Below are 22,622 nucleotides of genomic sequence, written 5' to 3'. Positions count from 1 at the left end.
AATTTATATTGGGAAAACCTGTGGCTCTACATGCTGGTTCAGAGATAAATAACCGAAAAAAGATACTTTCTTCCTACTCTGCTGTCTATTTATTCATATTTTATAAATATTCGGAAGTAATTTTACATCTGTATCTGAATATTAAAAATATAATTTTGTCTGAACATACAATATAGTTTTATATGAATCATGCATATAAAATAGTACTGTTAGAAACTGCTTTATAACATCATGGTGATTACCTGCCTTAAAGGAAAATAGAATTTTAAAGCAATAAAGCTGATTTTAAATTGTGCGTAGAACCAATAATTGTGTATTTAAGGCAATTAAAAGATTTATTGACTCTTGGTTAAAAGTAGATTGACAATGATATTAAAGAATAAAGTATAATTTATTTGGTGCTACTTTGTGAATGCTTCTTTAACTACAAATCATCTCACGATAACATATACAATATACTTTCCATCACAACTCAAAATAACCTACAAAATCACATGGCTATAATCAATATACACTGATTATATTTTTAAAAGAAAGAAAGTTAGCAATTAAGGTGCAGTAACTTTTTTCAAATAAAATATTAGCACCATACCAAATAAAATGACCTAAAACTATTGGCCTCCTCATATTTCTTAAATAACTAAATATAAACATTTTTTTCAAAGCACAAATATTAATTTGCAAAATCAGTTCTACAGTAGTTAATATTTCTCTCTTTTGCTGCATTTTTTTCCCAGGAGGGAAAAATATGAAGTAAAAACTTTCACAGGATATGAAAATCAAACAAGTAAATGTAACCAACAAAAGGCTGTCTTTCAGCAATGAGTTCCAACAGAAGCAAAAGTGGACATTTCGCGGCGTATGGTACTAAAAGGTGAGAGTTCAAGTTCTGTGGTATATTCGTTGTCATTGTCATCGCTGGTCACTGTTGAAGACTTCTGAATGCACTCATCACAGCAACAGCAACAGCACTCCATAAAAGCCCGACTGAAGGGTTTGCAAAGACAGAAAAGGAGGACAGGGGTAACACAGGACTTAAAGAACAAAAGGAACTGGCTGATGATATAAAGCAGGTCCATTGTCTGCTGAGAAACCCCTGTCGCCATGTAGGCAGTAACAATATTGCAGATATTTTCAGGAATAATGCAAAATCCATATAAAATGGTCAGAGCCACTACTGTACAGTTCATCTGGCTTTCTAGCTGAATCTGTCGTTTATTCCCTCGCGTACAGGCTTTCTCAGCTTTGCGGATTTTCCTTGCAGTCACTAAAGAGCAGGTGATGGTGAAAAGTGTGGGCAAACAAAAGTAACAGCCAAAGTACCACCAGAGTCTTGCACTGTCATAGGTAAGAGCTAAAACATAGATGGTGTCTGGCAAATCAGGGGAAACCTTAATAACACAGCGTTCCGCAGGAGCTCTGCCACTAAACCCCAAATCCTCCTTGCTCAGCTGGCGGAGAACAACTTCTGGAAGTGCTAACAGTAGGGCACCAACCCATATAACAGCAAGCTTGGCAGTTGTCGAAGAACAGTTCTCTATCATTTCATAGTACATCTGCACGTTGGTGGCTGCACGGAAGCGGTCTATACACAGAGCACATAAGGTGAAGGTAGTGACTCCGAGGGAAGCAACCTGTGGGAGGAACACAGTACACTTATTCTGGGTGATCTCTGAAAGATCAAAACACTAGGCAGTAAATACAGATTGCCAAAACAGAAAACAAAACAAAACAGAACAATTTCCTGGAATGAGGCGTGGGTAACTGGGTTGGTGACTTTAGCTGAATTACTGTAAAGATAAAAATAGGAGGGAAAAATAAAAAGAAATTTAGTGGTTCAGATTATGGAGTCAAAAAATTTTTATAACTGGAAGGATCCATAAGCTAAGTCCAATACCACTTTATTATAGAAAAGCACAGACACTCCCAAGAATTTCAGTCACCACAAAAAAAAAAAAAAAAAAAAAAAAAAAAAATTGCCACCAGGAGTTCTACATAAGGAGTAAGGATAGTTGAGTGTATCCCATTTTCATTACTGAAAAAGATGGTCATGTTTTCCAGTGCGTGGGTCAATAGTATGACTCACACAGAGCAAACATTCAAGAGCTTATTATTTCCAACAAATGAGATGAGTAAAGATCTCCAATTTCTCCTAAATGCAAAATAAAGCATTTCAATATTATCTTTAAATGCATACACTTATGGAAAAGAAGAAAGGGAAATTCTCCAGGGGTCAAAATCAATGAAAAAACAAATGCCAAACAGGTCAGTGACCCCTTCCCCTCCATTCTGCATGCTTGCCGAAGTGATATCTGCCAAGCCTGATGAGAGTTTCATCTAGCTAAGTTGGTTTTAGCTAGATCATGGGGCAGGTGCCCAAGTACACAGAGGTAGGAAACAAAGCTAGCCAGTATACATGGGGATTACATCAAAGATCCTTTTATGATTTTGGAACTCCTCAAATAGTGACATCTTCATGGGTATAAAGAGAAAAAGTAGAGGGAATTAGTAAAGAAACTTGTCTGCATTATATCATTTGGATCTAGGTGAATTGGAGATAAAAAAAGAAGAGCAAATTCTAACCAGGAGCTCGAATTTACACTGGCCTAAAGCTAGAATTCACACCATTTATGTGGCTCAGAAAAAAAACAAATTACAATTTTAAATTGTCCCAGGCACCTGGCAGAAGAAGAAAACACAAAACCTCTCTGGAAGAATGCACTTTAAAACCAGGCCTCAGAAACCCACAGATAAAATTTGAGGGAACATGGATCTACAATTAAAAATCAAAATATGCAAAAGCCAATCTGCCACTATGAACTTATGTGCCAAAAGAAGCAAGTTACAGGATCAGGCATAAAATAAGTACATTTATCATGAAATAAGTACATTTATCAAATTTAAAGTTATAGGAGATACACAAAGAATGTCAAAAAATAGATATAAAAAGTAACCATGAAAATATGCAAAAAGGAGCCAGATACAATGTGTAGATGTACCAGCCATAGGAAAATTTCAGATCAGAAAATAATTTAAGGCTGACCACATAAAGCACGGTATCCAAACTCTCATATGTGTATGGCCCAGACATCTAAATAAATTAACAATTAAAGGTTAAGAATGAAAAATATGTACATTTTTCACACAAAATAAAAATGCATGTTCCTAATGTAAACATAGTATCATTCAGTAGTCTGTTAAATATTTACAAACATCATACACACACTCTAAAGGTGTACATAGACATGTGTTTAACACAAGCACACATTTATTAATACCAACTTTGTCCTAAGCACTCTGCTAGATGGGAGGATACAGAACAAGAAACAGTCCTTTCCCTCAAGGAGGTCATAGTCAACCAAAAGGTGGGGGGAAGGTAGTTCTCAAAGTCACAAGATAAAGACAGTAATCATCTGGGAGCATCAAACTTACTTAACTAGAGGAAATTGAGTAATGTAATGTTTAATGTCATTATTTATATATTTAAATAAAGACAGAGTAGAAGGTAAAATGTTCATGAGGTTTAAGATGAAACAGGAGACTAAAACTGTAGATGAGAAGGATGTTTTGGGGTGTACCCTAGGCTTTCAGGTATGGGAATTCACTCTCCTCTGTCTGCTAGTGGGAATGTTTAAGAAGTACAGGAATAGGTCATGCCTTGGCAAAGGAGCAAGGAAACCTATATATAATGTTCATGTCTAATTTTTTAGAATTCAAAGGGATCATGTTGAAAAAAAAAACATTTGTCATAACAGTTTTGACACTCAACACATTAGTTGTTTATCTGCTACATTCAAGCTGTCACTGTCCCCAGAATGATGGCAACTTGCTTGTGGATTCTATGAGAATTCCAATGTCAAATGTCCGCCCCCTTACTACATACTAAACATTAGTGTCTCCTGATTCCACCATGGAAAATAAGGACATTGCATCCATGCCCTGACTATTCTCATAACTCTTAGTGGAAACAGTCTGAAAATGAGAGATAAGGAGGGCTAAAGCGTATGAAAAGCAAAACTGAAGAAAAAATATGACTCCCAATCTAGATCAGGGCAGATCAAGACTACACGGTTCAGCTTATAACCACAATTTTCATACAAAATCTTCAGAAAGTTTCCCATAAAAATCAATATAAGAAATATCCATTCAGGGATGCCTGAGTGGCTTAGTGGTTGAGCATCTGCCTTTTGCTCAGGTTGTGATCCTGGGGTCCTGGATCAAGTCCTGCATCAGGCTCCCCAGAGGGAGCCTCCTTCTCCCTCTGCCTATGTCTCTGCCTCTCTCTCTCTCTCTCTCTCTGGGTCTCTTATGAATAAATAAATAAAATCTTAAAAAGAAATATTCATCCAATATGACTGTCATAAAAAGTCATCTCTCCATACACCCTTTTAATATTAACTTTCAAATTAATGAATTGGTCTTCTTGATGGAAATTTATTTTGCCTCTATGACAGAGATTCAAAATAATTCTAAAATTGAGGTCTGCACTGTGCAAACTGTCTTAAGATCAGATTATTACGTTTAATGTCAGTAATTGCCACACTTCGCATGGAAATCTGAGAAGGAGAATTCCTTCTAAAGGTCTGCATCAAAAGTATTATTTAGGAATTGCAGGACTTTATTTTATGGGTTTTTGAAACTTCACATTTATGTATTAGTTTTTCAAATATTTTGATTCATTTCTCTGTAAGAATGTAAAACAAAACAAAAAATCCTCAAACTATCAAATGTACCCAAATCCTCAGCAAGGCCATCTTTACTAACTTAAGTCTTTGTGCGTGTTTCTCTGTCACCCACGTATCCAGAGTCGGTCCATAAATAACAAAGCTACAGAGGTTTAAGCTGTGCATTCTCTTAAAATTATGAATAACATTTCTACTGAAAGGATGCTTGGTAAGACAAAACTACTAGAGAGTCTGATGGAAGGCAATCTCTTAGAGGCGTGGCACATACATTTGCTTGGTAGTTTTCTAGATAGAAAATTTTTTACAAAGAACACACAACACTCAAGAGATAGCATCTTCTCCCCCGATTAATCTCCTTAATTTTAAACACAGAGATTTAAAATCCGGACCAAGGGCACCTGGGTCATTCAGTCAGTTAAGTGTCTGCCTTCATCTGAGGTCATGATCCCAGGATCCTGGGATTGAGCCCACATTGGGCTCCCTGCTCAGCAGGCAGTCTTCTTCTCCCTCTGCCCCTACCCCTGCTTGTACTCTCTCTCTCTCTCTCTCTCTCAAATAAATAAATAAAATCTTAAAAAAAAAAAAAAGAAAGAAAAAGAAAAGAAAAGAAAATCTGGATCAATTATCACAAGAGCTAGCATTTGCATACCTAACTCCCAGTCTGTTACAGAGCATTTCGTGAGAGGGACTAGCCAATGAATGTGGGTGGACACGTATTAAGACGAGTGTGTTGGATTGCCTCTCCTTAGATATTTATAACCTGTGCTGCACATCCACTTTTAATTAAAAGATGTTCACTGCTTCAAAAAGCAAAAAATTTTCTAGGTCCTGTATATATCATTGCACATGATAACAGAGCCAGGGCAATTTTTAAACAAAATTTACATGTGCCCCAACTTTTGCTCAGGAATTCTACATTGTACTTTATTTGAAGATTCTTAGTTCTTCAGCCATATTCTGGAAAGCTATCAGACTGAGCACCAAATGTGTTTAAAAGAACATATTTGATCTGTAATCCTCTTGACGAATCACATATTGAGGGAAGCTTCCTAGGTTTCATACACAAATTGCAAGAGGCTCCTGTACCCAGCTTCGTATTGTCAAATCCTACTTCTCTTTGATAGTGTTCTCCTCAATTAGGAGCCAGCTGAAGCAAAGGTCACAAGAGCTGGGGCCTCTGAGGAAAATGCTGCCCCAAATGCAGATAGCGCTTACTACATAGTTGCCAACAGCAACCGCAGCCCAAAGGCTAGTCCTAGATATCTCTTCCCTCCTGCTGCCACCGCCTGCAGTGCCATTACTTCAGATATTTTTCTGTAAATTCACTTCTACACTTGATTTTATGATGTGAAAGAGCAAGAAAGGTACAAAGCTCCTGCTCAGTACTTTCCCAAATTATTTATAGAAGGCTTTAAACATTTGTAAAGGATCAACCTCGGAAATTAATTGATAAAAATCATCTGGATCATGGGTGGTGGGCTAATTTCTGCTTTCTCAGGTATGAAATCTATCCATGCCATTAAAATTGCTAAATGTTGGAGTAGCATGAAAAGATTTCAATCCCAATTTTGAAATGTATTTGTTTACTTATAGCTCATTAGAAATTCTACCAAGATGAATGGTACAATTACATGCAATTATAAAACTGTGTCATAAATTCTGGATCTCCTGCATTTAATGACCATATCTAATTGCTAAAATTCAATGTCACTAAGAAATTTGCTCTTGGGAGTAAAGCTGGTAAGGGGTAGTTTTTTGAAGCAACATCCGGAGAGATGGAATGAGTAAGATGCAATCTCCTATTAATTAAACTGCAATGGGAGAAATAATTAATGTCAACAAAAGCAGAACTGTAAACACTTCTAATAGACAAGACTATTAATTTTGAGACTCAAGATCAGAGGAAAGCTGGAAGCAGAAATTTTTAACTATTTGGGAAAATGAGATATTGAGCATTTTGAGGGTTTTGGTATCAAAATACACAAAAAATAGAATAAAAATAAACAACTCTAAAATCTTTCTTTCATTCAGCAATGGTCTGCTCTTCTCTGTACCCCACAGGAACAACAGTAACCGTCCTTCAGCCCCTACCAGTCAATATCCAGAGCGGTGAGTCTTCTGGCAGCCACAGGACCCTGCAGCAGTGCTCCAAGGCTGGGACAGGCACAGAGTCAGCCCTGAGTACTCAGGTTGGAAGGCAGCCACTGGTGCCCAAGTGGTCTTCCTATTGTTCAAGTTTCTAATTCAGTGCAAACATCGGGCTATGAGAAAACCTGGGCCATCATATTCACTTTGTACTACACTAAATTCCTGTTCACTCAAAATGATAGAAGAAAGAACACATGGACACTTTATAAAACACAGTAAGGATCTTTGTAGGAAGATCCTTGGCTATTGTCTTAACTATTGCTCCATTTTTCATGAGATTACTGCAGACAGACAAATAAGAAACTTTTTTTCAAGTATTGTATTTTTATTTTTTAGAGAGAGAGAAAGAAAGAGATGGTGGGGGAGGGGCAGGAGAGGGAGAGAGGACTCCACACCCAGCACGGAGCCCGATGCAAGGCTGCATTCCACAGCCCTGAGATCATGACCTGAGCCAAAATTGAGAGTCCTATGCTTAACTAACTGAGCCACCCAACTGCCCCATAAGAAACCATTTTGAACAAGAGTAAGTTATGAAGGTATAACTCTTACCAAATAAATAGTATCTTTTGCTAAGCTTTCTGATATAAATCAGTGATAACAATTATGGGGGAGAAAAGACCAATGCACTTCCAAGCAAAATTTCTTTCACATGAAATTGAGTTGATATGCTTCAGTAAAGTGAAGCAACTAGAATACAATGATTTTTATAAAGTAGGGAAATTTCTAACCAAAGTCATGATAACTATACTCTAGCTTAACTTATATTTTACCTCAAAAAGATGTTTAAGTACATCTATTTCTGTGCTGTCTTTTGTATACAAGTAACTCACAAAACAAGGGCATGATTGTTAAGAAAACCCATTCATTTGGATCATGAATGATAATCTATTATAAGTCTGTGGTTACAGGCCTAACAATCAGTCAGGAAAAAAGCAGGAGGAGCACAGGGTAGAGTTTCCTTTGAAACTCTAAATGGCTTGAGTTTGTGTATGCCTTTGGCTTTCTCTTACATTTTCCATAATCCTTATCCTTGCAACAGTTCAGGGCAACTTCTCCAGGAAAGAGACACTCCTTTGATCACCACTGTGGAAAGCATGTTTATCAGAGCCTCTGCTGTGAATAAGATGGCCTTTATCAAAAGGTCTTCATTTCAGAATGCATGCAAGTCATGATACTATGGTAGTAACACCCTTCCATTAGTGTTTCCAAACCAAAACAGAGAGTAGGAGAGATTTGCCTCACCCCTTACAAACATGCATAGATCCCTAAGATAAAATAAAGCCATTTACAACCACTTGTCCAGTCAAAGAGAAGCCTTCTTTCCTTTATCAAAATCAGTGAGGTTTAATCTGACACACCCACATATTATAAATATCTATTTATTTCGGTGATACCCAACATATTTCATCTATACTTGATTCCCAATGTCATGGAAAAACAAAATAACTTCAAGGCATCAGCTGCCATTATAATCTCATTCTCTACCTTAAGCTTGGTAACATGCTCTTCCTTATTTTAAAAACAACTGAGACTATTTAAAAGCTAACATATCACCCTCAAACTTGGGTTGATTTTATTAATCTTTCTTTACCTTTATAGTCCCACCTTGACATAAAGTTTCCTACCAACTGTGACATCTGACTTCTGTAGCACAGTATATTTCTTTTGTAGTAAAAAAAAGTGGGGGGATGAGGTACCTGGGTGGCTCAGTCAGTTAAGTGTCTGCCTTCAGTTCAGGTCATGATCCCAGGGTCCTGGGATTGAGTCCCATGTCAGGCTCTCTGCTCAGCAGGGAGTCTGCTTCTCCCTCTCCCTCTGCCTACTGATCCTTCTGCTTCTGTGCCAAATAAAAAAAAAAATCTTTTAAAAAATTACTATAACTTGTCTAAAATATTGTAATTTGGTTATAAATATGCCAATGCTCATTAATATAAAAAATACCAATGAAGCAACATTAACATAATTTGTCTCAAGAGGGAAGCAATCTATTAAAATCAACAGATCTTAAGGAATTGATATAGTCTATTTTTTCTCAATAATTAAATATTCATTTCAAAATGTAATATTTATCTCAAGCCTGCAGTCTTTGGTATTATTATAATTTTTCTAATCAATCTTAAAGTGACCTGGAATTTCTATTGTTCACCTAGGGGTTCTGATGAGTTTTCAAAGAACAGTAATAAATTTTCACCAATTTTCCTTTGTTCTATAATGATATTAATTTGCATGCTGGTAAACCTAAACTAAAAACACATTCCTCATCCATTTGTGGTTTAGTAATTGTGACTTGAATGACATGAAGAGACAATATATTAAGACAAAATTCCTCAGCTCTTAACCAAGGTTGCACCCTTGGTACTCTATTAAGGAAGTACTCTTTCTTTATTTAATCCTCTTATAAGAAACAAATATCTCTAAATCTCACATCTTGCTGCAAATCAGTTAACAGATGCTTTTCCCATACATGAGAGATTGGAACCAAGAAGACAGTGAAGGTAGGACAGGGAGTGATGAACAGGAAGTAAAAAATGGCAACCCTAAGCATAGTCATAGACCTAATGAAAATGACTCATTCCAGTCCTGGATCAAATCAGTGACCTTGGCCTTGTTAATGCTATGAACCATTCAAGTGTGCTGACAAATAACATTGAAAACTATCATAAATCCACAAACCAAAAGTATTCTGTCTCAGGAATAAGCCTGTGATTATATCCTGTGTTTTATAGTTTTATTGAAAGTATATATACCTACTTTTCAAATAGAGAGACTTCAAATTTGAGGTTGCAGCAACCCCATTTTCCATTCTACCTTAAAATTTTAGATGAGATCATCTCCTCTGGCACAAAGAACACCATTCTAATTAGGATACTTAAGAGTTAGTCTTGGCAACAAGGTTGAGTTAATTATTGGACTTTGGCAGGTCAATTCTTGGGAAGTAAAAGGACAGGAGGATCCCCAGAGGATGGGAGAAGTGCAATGCCAGAGACATATCTCACTGCAGAGCAGCCTACCCATTCCTTTACTCCCACAGTCCACACACCCGACACAGATCCCTGTGCCTCCAATGTGACACCGTCAATCTAGTGGGGGGAGCTATTAAAGAGCTATTAAAGGTGGAAACATTCTATCAAGGTCCATGTAGTATAAGAGTCAAAGGCAAGGTAGATAGACCCTCACCTACTTAGCCTGGGAATCATAAACTCAGATCTATTTTGCTTTTCCAGACATATTTCCTTCCTTTTTGCTGTTGAAGGATGCTTTGTTGATATAACCAGATACCTTGGCAGTGCTTGGGAACTCAGAATAAGTCCTCACTCTGTTTCCATTCTTGAAAGATTAATCCCAAGAATTGGGAAAGTCAATTCTTTATGCTTCCCTTTCTATAATAGGGTCCAAAGTATCTATAATAGGGTCCAATGTTATCTCCTTTTTCACCCTTTCTTCCTGGATTCTCTAAGGTCAAATTAAACAATAGGTACATTATGAAATTTTCAGAAGGACTCAATTTAATGTGTTATTACCACTGTTACGAATGTGCTATTACACTGTTAAATGAACCATTCATTTAAGTAAAAATTTAAAATTTAATTTATTTAATTCCTTATGGCTAATAAGGACTAATAAATCCAAAGCACAGATGGTTATCTCAGGCACTGTATTCTAAATAATAATTTGGGATTCTGTGTCCTAAATGAAACTTTTAGGGCTGTCCTATCTGCTGAATTATCTTGCCCCAATGATTCTTATGGGCCTCCTATCCCACAAAAGATTGAGAAAACAAGAAAGCAAGAATTAAAAGATTTTTATATTTGCATCTTTTCACAATGGATCTAAGTTGTACAGAATTTATGAAGACTATAATAAGACTATGATGAAAAAGAATTAGAGTGAGCACAGTTTTCACTTGAATTTATTCATCTTTGGTCCTAATTAAGTACAACTGTGAGCTGACTCATTCCAGGACCCATTCCTGACCTTCCATAACCCTTTGTTTAAATCTCTATTATAGTACTCATTACACATTAGAACATTACTTCTCTATAACTTTAAAAGAAGTAATGCATCTATGTTATTCATCACTGGAAATTTTTCCCCCTTTTCTCCCATCCCTACCTAACATCATACTCACACAGTAGAAAAGCTCAATAAATGTTTGATGAATAAATGGATAGTAAATAAATGAATGAATGACGACATATATGGAAAAGGATTATAGAAAATAATGAATTATTCAAACTGTTCTTTAATCAGTTATTAGTTGCTGCTGTTTTATATATAATATAGTTCTTCCAAGCTGAGTGCCAATGAGTAGTTCTAGAAGGGAAGTAAAGAAAAATCCATTTCTGTATGTACTTCACTAATAAGCTTCAGAAAATAATGGCATTCTCAGTATAATCAATAGTGAAGGCAATTATTTGAATTTCACATGTGGATATAATAAAACTTTTACTGCTTATATAGAACCCAAAATCTGTATGTTCATAAATGGCATTATAAGTAAGAGCTCATTCTATGACATTTTAAATCTTTTCTGCAAAAGTCATCAGCGAAGTATTTTTACTTGTATAGAAATGTAGGAAATGATTGTAAAGGGATTAATGGGAAGTCATAAAATATTTGTTGAGCACCATTCACATATATTGGGTTTACTTTCCCTGAGAATATTATTAGTGACTTTCAAATTGCTCATAAAATTGTATCTTTCCACTTAAAAGTCCATCAGAATACCTAATGGCTAATCCACAACTCAAGCAAATTTACTATCTGTCATGGTAAATGTGCTATTACTTGAATGTAGGGGTTCTAGAGAAATCTGTGTGGAATCACATACTTGTATGATAAATCATCTTCAGCTTCCATGACCCTTCCTTTCTTACCTATCAGTGCTAACTACAATCTGAGGAAATTAAAGAGCCATTTGTTTCACTCAGTTTGAAACTAGTATTTCTAAAGCCATTGGTGAATTGTCTCTTTTCATCACAAAAGATTGTATATCTTTCACAAATCATCCCTAGTCCAGAGGCTCTGGTGAGATTCATTCCCTTTAACTATCCTCCACCTTCATGCAGGAATCTTGTATCTCAGTAAAACAAACAAACAAAAACAGTTAGGGGCACTCAGGTGGTTCAGTCAGTTAAGCATAGATTCTTGACTTCGGCTCAGGTCATTATCTCCAGGTTCTGAGATAGAGCCCCACCTCAGGCTCTGTGTTGGGTATGCAGTCTGCTTAAGATTCTCTCTCTCCTTCTCCCTCTGCTCCTCCCTCATTCAAAACTTCCTAATTAATGTTCAAACAGAAATAAATATTTAGCAGTGGATCTGAATCCGATGATACACTGACTCTGGTTGGCTTTCACCAACTAATGAGTAAAGATCTATTCCAGTTACCATTCAGTGCCCAAATTATCTGGCTTTAATCATTTGTTAGATCCTTAAAGTGTGGTAGAGAACTCCTTTGCCATTTTCCTATTGCACTCCACACCCAGACCTCTATATCTATCCATCTCTCTCACTCTCTTGCTCTCTATCTCTCTCCTTCCCTTTCCCCTACCTCTCTCTTTCCACATACAACTATCACTTTGAGTATAGTTCTGTTTTGTTTTGTTTTCTGGTGACTAGCTAATAAACCAGTTTAAAATGATGTGTCTATTAGGATGACCACCATTCACTCAGATTCTTTTCCCTCCTATCCCCTTTTCCTACCATTCCATCTGCCCTTGATCCTTAAGGGATTTATCATTAAGCCACAAAGGCATCAGAATCCTAAAATAGAAATGGAGAAGTTATCAACTACAATAGTTCCCAGTATATTCCTACTCATAGCAACATTAAATATGATAAAACTACTTTCTAGCAACAGACCCTGAAAGCTGGCTACTCTCCTCAAGTCTTATGCCAACAAATTGAAATAAAACAAGAATTGAATGTAAATTTCAAAGATATGTGATTTTTCTTAAGAAACGTCTCCTATTTTTCTATACAAACTCAACTCTCCGCCAAGTTCCACTATCTCCTCAAGATTATGCTAATACTCAAGTTGTAGGGGAAAAAAAAAGAACTATGATAGAAGAAGAAAAGAAGACAAAAGTGAAAGGAGGTAAAATTGAGAAAATTTCTGAAGATTAATAAAATTAACTGTGGTACAGCTACTATAGAAAACAGTTTGGAGATTACTCAACATTTTTAAAATAGAATTACCATATGATCTAACAATTCCACTTTTGGGTATTTACATGAAGAACATGAAAACACTAACTATTTTTTTATTTAAATTCAATTTGTCAACATATGGTATAACACCCAGTTCTCATCCCATCAAGTGCCCTCCTTAGTGCCCGTCACCCAATCACCCCATCTCCCCACTCTCCTCCCCTTCTGTAGTCCTTTGTTTATTTCCCAGAGTTAGGAGACTCTCATGGTTTGTCTTCCTTTTTAATTTTTCCCCACTCAGTTTCCCTCCTTTCCCTTATAGTCCCTTTCACTATTTCTTATATTCTACATATTAGTGAAACCATATGATGATTGTCCTTCTTCAATTGACCTATTTCACTCAGCAAAATACCCTCCAGTTCCATCCACGTCGAAGCAAATGGTAGGTATTAGTCCTTTCTGATGGCTGATGAAAACGCTAACTTGAAAAGATATATGCACCCCTATGTTCACTGCACCATGATTTACAGTAGCCAAGATATGGAAGCAACCTAAGTGTCCACTGCTGGATGAATGGATAAAGAAAATATGGTGTATGTACATATGTGTGCATGTGTGTGAATGTATATAAATATAATGGAATATTATTCAGCCATTAAAAAGAATGAAATCTTGCCATTTGCAACAACATGGATGGACCTCAAGGCATCATGCTAAATGAAATATATCAGATGAGGAAAGACAAATACCAAATGATCTCACTTTATATGTAGAATCTTAAAAAAGCAAAAACAACAACAACAAAAAACCTAAAACAAACAACAACAACAAAAAGAAACTGAGCCCATAGAGTCATAGAGAAGAGATTGTGGTTGCTAAAGGCTGGGGGTTCTTGAAAGGTATCAAAAGATACAAGCTTTCAGTTATAAAATAATACTGTATTACATATTTGGAAGTTGCTAAGAAAGAAAGTAGATCTTAAAAGTTTTCATCAAGAATGTTGTAACTATGTAAGGTGACAGATACTAACTAGAGTTATTATAGTGATCATTTCACAATTATACAAATATCAAAGCACACTATGTTGTACACTTGAAACTAATAAAATGTTATATGTCAATTATACCTCCATTAAAATTAAAAATTGTGAATAAAAGTTTAAAATGTCTAAGAAATATTAAAAAATAAAAACACTGGAAAAGATGAAACATTACTATCAAAAAGGTAGATCATACATTATAAATCAATAATAAGATGTGTGGTAGAAGAAAAGGAAAAGCCAACAAATAAATATAAGAAAGTAAAAAGTAAGGAGAGAGAAGGTAAAATCTAGATAATAAAAGGAGACAAAATGTCAAATAGTTTTTAGAACTCTTGTGGTCAAAAATAAACAGATTTGATGGGGGGAAGATTTTTGAGAAAGTTTAAACAAATGTAATTATTTATAGTGTCTTTTACCAATCTAAAACACTGTGATTTTAAGAATATAAAATGTAACCTACATAGCTTAATTTGATCACTAAAATAATCATCTTTGACACAGTAAAAGTGCAATTGATTCAGATTGTTGCAATTTTTAAAAATTTTCAAACTCTGGAACTTACTGTTAATTTATGAGAAACAAGATGAAATTTAAGAATATAAAAAGCTATAAATTTCATCATATAGCAAAGCATGTTAACTGAGCTTATTTTTCCCTACCCATTGGATATAAAAATCTTTTTTGAAAGATGCCAAGGAGCAGACATAAAAAGAAAACACTCATTGGACACTTCTGCCTTCTAGATGTTTGTCTAATAAGCAAACTTGAGACTGAAAGGTCTGGCTGCTACTAACTAGGTATAAATGCTTAGGATGATCATTTCTCCTCTCTGGGCCTCTTGTTTCATCTTAAAAATCGGGAAGTTTGAGTAGAGTGTCATCTGGTTCTAATTTAACATTAGAAAAATTCAAAAGTTACTGCAGTGCAGGCTATGGCTCTCCACCTAGATTGCCTCTCCACAAAATTCCTTCAGGTATGAAGTGCTGATTCCCCCAACTGCTGGGACTGTTGGTGGTTGGTGGCTCTTAGCCGCAACCTGCTCTAGGAATTGCCTTTCAGAGACATCCCCCCAGATCAAGGTTATGTCCCCTTCCTAGGAGCAACTTCCATGTAGTAACCGGTCCCTTAGGGGGAATAAAGTCGGGGCTGTCTTGCCTCTATCCAGGACATAGTGCAAGGCTCTCCAGCCCTGCAGCTCCTTGTGGTGTCAGCCAAGGTCTCTCTAGCATCTGGATCACAGTTCAACTTCTCCCTCTGCCCAATCCCACCTCCTTCATTCCCCATTAGGTGTTGAACCTGAGCACATGCCCCAGTAAACTTCCTGCAATGCAAATCTCCACATTTGGGTCTGTTTCTTGGGGAACCTGACATGGAACAGGCACTAAATCTTCTTAGTTCTGTGAAAATCACAGTGCCTCCTAGGGGCAGAAATGTTTTGTTTTGAAATTTGGACTGTATTTTTTAGTCTCATAATCAGGAATTACAGAGCTGATAGTACTATCCAATCTTTTTTTTTTTTTTTTTTTTTTTTTTACAAAATATACTAATGCATTATAAAATTATTTCAGAAGAATAGGATAGGAATGTAGAAACACTACATCTTAAGATTTTCATTCATACTTTAATAGTAAAAATGTGTATTACAGTCTAATTTTTAAGAAGAAATGAGTAAGGTTTTTTACAACTCTGGGGGGAATAAAGCCTAGCACTAAAAACTAAAAAGAAATAAAGGACTATAAAGAAGAGAGGGAAATACAGATAGCAAAAAATACCAATAGTTGTTTTAATAATAATAAAGGTAAAAAATATTCTTAAGGATCAGAGAATTAAATTTAAAAAATGAAATAAAAATGAAAACACATATTTAAAAATAATCAGAGCTAAAGAGAAAGAAAATTAAAAGACATACATGATAAATACCATCACTCAAAACTCTTAGGTCTCATAAACTTACCAAAGTTTTTATATTCTTTTCTGAATTTGGATGGAATTCCTTTCTTTTGAAGGTTTTTTAAAGAACTGAGTAACTTTTTTTTTCTTTCCCCAGTTTCTTTTTTCTGTCCTCTTTACCTTGTTTTTTCCTCTAATATATAAAGCCTTCATCATGCCCATTTTAGACAAGCCAATACACTTCTGTTACTGGGGGTAACTCTCCTGTTCACTTTATAGTTTACTTTTGTCTCATTCTTGCATATGTCAATTTCTTCTGTATTATTCAAGAAAACAATCAGAGAGATCTTAAACATTGACCTTGAAAAGGCAATTGATAGATACATCTCTTTTACATAAATTCAACTACCTCCGCTGCAATTAAAAAATGAACTGTCTACAAATAAAATAGATATTTCAGAGCTACATGGAGCCTGGCAACAAAAGAAACCCTAGGTTTTGGTAAAGTAGCAACAGCTGGTTTAGCCAGTATGGAATGATTCTGCATCTGATCCCTGCCAGGATAACAGAGGGTCTTATTTACTATCTCTTCCCTTGTTCGTCTAAGTAGGTACTGTTTTCTGTTTACTTATCTCCTAGCTTTGAGCCCTGGAACAATGTTGAACATAGTGTCACTGGCTCTGGTGCCAGACAGGATCAGGGGCTCTGGAATATTTACAGTTTCCCTTCTTCTGCTTCCATAAATGAAATGGGCAGTCTGAATGGAGGAAATCAAGGGCCAGCTGGCTAAAAACACAACTGGCAACAAAGCACTTGGGCTCCTTCCAAGAGCTGGTGTTTAAAGAGAGGCCATTTAAAGAGCAAATACCAACTACCATAATAACGGTCCAGGACACTAGCTGTACGATGAAAAAATAAAATTTTACTCAGCAATATTTTTGTCTCCAAAGTTTGGAACCTATTATATGCCCCCCTTCTTCTTAAAAAATTTTTCTACTCTTAGCCTAATCCCTTAAAATAACCAATCCATTATATCCTAACAAGTGACAAGTACATACTATATATGCATGCTCAAATATATATGTATGTGTGTGTGTGTGTATATATATATATATATATATATGTATATGTATGCAAATTCAGTGCCATGATGGCCAAAGTGTTATTCTTTGCTTAAACTCATCCATAAAAAATAAATAAAACTGTTAAGAAATTGAGAAGGAAAAGGAGAGAAATAAGAAATGACATAAGAATTTAGATGGGATAGCATGGCAGACTGCCAAAGGACACTTAAACTAATTTGGGAGGTTATTAATATATCATGAAGCCAACTGACAAAGGCAGATTTCCTTTGTTAAATAAAATAGTATTTCCATTTTGATATTTAAGAAAGATTCAATAATCTCCTTGGGAAAAAAATCATGTTGGAGCACTACTTGAGAAACAATACATGATTTTTGGTTGTTGCTGCTGAGTTCTGGTAATGACAACCACACAATGGCCATTTATTAACCCTCGACTCTCTGGTGCCAAATCAAGACTATATATAAATGCCATATTCGGAGGGATCAATTTAAAATGTAAACAATTCTATACATGATGAAAACATAATTATTTCAAAATCCAGGAGCAGAAGAGTTTGAAAGTGAGCAAACAAAGCTGCCTCTCTCTTTTTCTCTCTCTTAATGATTGACAGGAGAAGCGGAGGAGGCCCCAGAAAAAAAGTAAAGGGGTTCAGCAGCTAGGTGGGTGCGTGGAGCAGCAATTGGGATGCTATACATCCCCGAAATGGGTAAAGCCAGTAGTTTGAGACCCCCTGGAAGACATTATTACCTCGATATAGGGCACAATCTTGCAAGAGAAGTCCTCCAGCAGCCACTTCTTCGTCAGCTCGTGAAAGATGACGAGCGGAAGGCAGAAGAAGATGATGAGAAAGTCCCAGAAGGCCAGGTTGGCCAGGAGGGAGTTGGAGATGCTCCGCATGTAGTAGTTGTGACACACGATGCACATCACCGCCAGGTTGCCAATGATGCCGGTCCCGAAGATCACCACAGACAGACACATGACCGCATAAGCTCCGTAGGACTCCTGGGTCAGCGGGTAGAAGGGGTTCTTCAGTCGCAAGCGCCGGTGCGTGCTGTTCCCCCGGCGGAGCCCCCCGCGCTCGTGGACGCCCTCCCCTGAGGACCCATTCTGGGCCAGCGCCCTGCCAGGGGGTGCGATCGTCCGCCCTTCGTGCCCCGACGGTCCATCGACCGTCTTGGGTGGGGGGTCGTGGTGGGCACCCTGGGGTTTCCCGCCTCTCCTTGGCCAGTAATAAAGGTCGCTGGCTGCAGGTTCTGTCCTCACACTCGGCTCCTGGCTGTGCCCAGAAATGCCAGCGCCTCTAGGACCCTTCTCTGCCCCCTCTGAGCTCCGAAGGAAGAGTTGGAGAGCCGGGGGGTTCCCTCTTCCCAAAGTTCCGGGGGGCTCCTGGCCCCGGGCCCCTCTCCACCTCCAGGCTCCAGAGGGTCTGGCGGGAGGTCCCGAGGGTTCCGCGGCCGACACCTCCGGCCCTGTCCCCGCACCTGGGTCACCGCCCCGGGCAGCCCTGAGGTCCCGCCAGGGCGCCGCGCGCGCCGCCGGCTCCGGCTCCTCCTCCCTGGGCGCTCGGGTTAGCAGAGGGTCCCCTGCAGAACTTCGTCCCCACGCGTCCCTGCTGCGGCGCTGGCTCAGTGCAGGCGAACAGTTCTGTCCTAGGCAAGCCTCGTTCCCGGGCCAAGGAGCGGCCCCGAGGGCAGGCGAGGCGGAGAGCTTGAGCAGTAGCAGAAGCAGCAGCCGCGAGGTGCGGGCGAGAGGCGCGCCCGGGGCCCGCATGGCTCGCAGAGGGCGCGCCCGGCAGCGTGGCTCCCGGTTAGCACCGACACCTGCTGCCTAAATTGCTGCTGAGAGTCGGACACATGTCACATACTCACCCCCGCCCCGGCGATGGGGGACGGGAGATTACGGAGAGGTTGGGGGATGGGTCTTGGGTCACAAACCCTCCCCTTCTACAATCCTTCCTCTTTCGGCTTCCCGTGCATTTCGCAGCCAAATCCAGCCCGAGCGCCGCGTATCCCCAGGGTTCAGAGGGGGAATCGCTGCTCTCGGTGGCCGACCTTGAAAAGTTGCCACCAGCACCTGCTTGTTGGTTAATGTTGCGACTGGGAGAAGCCCGGACCAAGCCCCACGTTCCTCCCTGCCTTTGGGCGGCTGCCTTCTCGGCAACAGTAGCTCTGCCTATTTACTTCCTTTCCATACCGCTTTATCCAGTTGGGAACAGTCGCGCTGCCTTTTTACACCCTTTCAATAACCGCTTTATCCAGTTGTAAGCCGAGGTCGCTACAGGGAGAGAAAAACGAGTTGCCCCTTTGCGGATGACTGGCAGCCACCATCCCGCTCCCGGCTCGCTGGAAACAGGTTGCAAACAGCTGGACGCTGCGCCGACGCGCCCGGGGAAACTCTCGCCCCGCCTAACGCCAGCGACCTGCGAGGCTTCTGCTGCCGGGGAGAAGCGGGATCCGAACCCCGCGGCCACCGTCAAAGTTGCTGCTCCTCCCGCTCAAAGTTGACCAGGGGGCGGCGCGGGCTCGCGGGCAAGGGGCTCGGTGGCGGGGGTGGGGACGCGGCCGACGGAGCTCGTCGCTGCCACAGCAGGCGCTAGGCGGGCGGAGAGTGCGGTGCCTGGAGCGGCCGCGGGCGAGGCGGGGCGCGGCCGGGGAGGGGGAGGGGAGGGGAGGGGGGAGGGGAGGGAGGGGGCCGGCCTCGCCCCGCCGCCCCCGTGTCCGCGCGCGCCGCCGGGAGCCAGCGCCCGGCCCCGGGCCTCCTCCTGCGAGAGATGCCGTGGTGCGCGGAGGAGGCTGGTCCCCTGGCGGTTGACGACTCGCGAAACGCACACGCGTTTCATTCAAGCCCTTTGTAGCGGCCTTGACCTGACTCGTGGGAGCCGGGAGCGGAGAGGCCCCACGGGCGGAGGCGCGGGCGGGAGCCGGGCGCGCCCCGTCGGTTCCCCAGACGTCGGAACCAGCGCGGCGGCTCCCGGGCCCCGGGGAGGAGGAAGGTGAGCAGCTCACCTCCCTCGGGACTTCCAGGAGCTGGGCCTCGAGAGGAGGAGGAGGCTCGGATGTTTCCATCGCAGAGAAAGCAGTTCCGAGAGTGGGACGCGCAGCGAACGTGTTCGGGGGCGCCGGGACCTGTGACGCCGACTGGGGAAGCAGGCCCACGGGGGTTGCTGGGGAAGCAGCTCTGTTTGACGGACTCGTGGGAATGACAGGTGGGCGGACAGGGACAGCGCGGCCCGCCGTGCAGGTGCGGCCTTCGCACCAGACCTCGCGCTCCTGCCACGGCTCCTCGGGGCGTAGTTCGTGAGACCGGCGGCTATAATATAAAACAGGCGGATTGATTAAAAGAAAGTGATAGAGGGAGAAATGAATGCGTTTTGAAGTGAAAAAGGGCAACATCTAGAAAAACAGGAGAAAATACAATGAAAACCATGACGCCGAGTATGACAGGTACAGAGTAATGGCCCTCCAGAAGAGGCCCACGGCCTAATTCCCAATACACGTGAAGATGTTATCTGACTCGGCAAAAGGGACTTTGCAGATGCGATTCGGTTAAAGATCTTGAGAGGGGAAGAGTATCATGAATTATTATTATTCAGGTGGGTCCACTGAGATCACAACGGTCCTTACAAGAGGGAGGTTACAGGGTCAGAGTGAGGGTTTTTTGTTTGTTTTCTTTTTGTTTTTGTTTTTGTTTTTGTTTTTGTTTTTTTTTCCAGGTGGCAGAGATACCTTTATTTTTGCAGAGCAGAGGCAGCATTTACTGGCTATGGAGTCTGGGTGGCAGCTGTCCTGGGGCTCCTCTCGAGTACCTTCTGGACACCGGTCTCCAGTCTGAGGAGAAGCAAGGCCGCCATGCTAGGGGGCAAGGCTCCCCCTTACTCCCTGAGAGGTCTCCAGCAAGCCCTCCACCCGAGACAGCTCTCACAGGGTGCCTTCTAGGAGGTCCAGTTGGAGGTAGGACTTGAGGGCAGGTTCAGGGGCAGGCTTCCTTTCCATCACAGTGAGTCAGTGAGCCAAGTAATGCAGCAATCTCTGGAAGCTGAAAAAGTCCCTGCCTGTTCATTTTAGACTTCTGACCTCCAGAACTATAAAACAATGAATTTGGCTTGCTTTAAGTCACTGAGTTTGTAGGAGTTGGTTGCAGCAGCAATAATAAACTGATATACCAATTAACCTGAAAATGTAGACAGCAACATTTTATTGAAAAATATTAACTACCAAAAATAGTTGGGAAGAATTTTTTAGAAACCTAAAGATAACCATAACATTAAAGAAATCAAGTCGGGACCCCTGGGTGGCGCAGCGGTTTGGCGCCTGCCTTTGGCCCGGGGCGCGATCCTGGAGATCCGGGATCGAATCCCACGTCGGGCTCCCGGTGCATGGAGCCTGCTTCTCCCTCTGCCTGTGTCTCTGCCTCTCTCTCTCTCTCTCTCTCTCTCTCTGTGACTATCATAAATAAATAAAAATAAATAAAGAAATAAATAAAGAAAGAAAGAAAATAATCAAGTCATTCATCATGTTCTACCTATCAGACAGTGCTAGACATTATCAAGTCCTAAGAGTAATTATACTTAAATGAAATGTTTGATTGCTAGCTGGCTCATTTTGTGAAGCCAGAATAACCTTAATATCAAAATCAGAAGATGACAGAAAAAGAAAAAAAAAGGGGGCTAATAGCACCCATTTATACATCAAATTATTCATTTATACACAATAATTATCTCAAGTGCATTAATTCATTAAACAGATATTCTGCTCACAGTGTATATAGAAGAGCAATGAACAAAATGAAGATCCGCTCCCTCTGAATTTATATTCTCTTTGGGGAGACAGATAATAAACAAATAAATACACAATATGGCAGATGATGACCAATGCTATAGAGAAAAGAATGGGGAGTAAGGAAATAGAGTAAGGGGCAGGGGAAATCTGTTCTTTTATAAGGATAGTCAGTGAAAGCCTTTCTAATAAGGTGATTTTTGAATACTTACAAACATATAGTCCAATAGTCCCAAATGAAAGCCTGACGAATTCAACATCACCTGTTTTTAAATATATATATAGTATATAATAGGTCTTATCGCAGAAATGTCAGGATAGCTTAACATTTAGAAATTTTTTAAATAATTTATGAAATCCAGCAATTTATGAAATTAAGGACAAAGATATATTAATCTCAACAGATGCAGGAGAAGCATTTGATTAAAGGCAATCATCATTCATTATTAAAACTATTAGCAATCTAGAAACGGAAAAAAGCTTCTTTAATATAACAAATGTTAACTTAAAATTACAGCTAACATTAATGTTAAAATAACAGAAACATTTGCTCTAAAATGAAAACAAGACACAGATCACCTGTTCTATAATCAGCACCGTACTTACCAATGAAATAAGACAAGAAAAAAGAAATAGTTGTAGTAAAGAAGTACAATTGGTGCTATTTGCAGATTAGGTAAGCCTGCATACAAAATTTAAAATGATTTAATACTTATAAAGCTACCAGTTGTAACTTACCAGATATCAAGACTTATATAACTATAGTAACAAAAATAGCATGATATTGGTGCAGGGAGGGCCAAAGAGGTCAAGGAAAGAGAACAGAAAATAGAGAAATATGCATAA

The 22,622-nt window shown here is 39.7% G+C and overlaps 1 protein-coding gene across 1 annotated transcript; it reads right to left on the bottom strand.

Moving 5' to 3' along the window:
• Positions 1–372: 372 nt before the first annotated feature.
• Positions 373–19,613, bottom strand: GPR37 (G protein-coupled receptor 37). The gene is made up of 2 exons (XM_025471528.3): positions 17,749–19,613; positions 373–1,634 (listed from the first exon to the last, which is right to left on the bottom strand). The coding sequence occupies exons 1-2, from the start codon at positions 18,769–18,771 to the stop codon at positions 816–818; spliced, it is 1,842 nt and encodes a 613-aa protein (XP_025327313.1). The 5' UTR covers positions 18,772–19,613; the 3' UTR covers positions 373–815.
• Between the last annotated feature and the right edge of the window lie 3,009 nt (positions 19,614–22,622).

The sequence above is a fragment of the Canis lupus genome, chromosome 14, assembly GCF_003254725.2.
Source record: "Canis lupus dingo isolate Sandy chromosome 14, ASM325472v2, whole genome shotgun sequence".
Lineage (NCBI taxonomy): Eukaryota > Metazoa > Chordata > Mammalia > Carnivora > Canidae > Canis > Canis lupus.
Note: the sequence above shows the minus strand (reverse complement) of the source record. Positions and strands in the feature narration are given on the sequence as shown.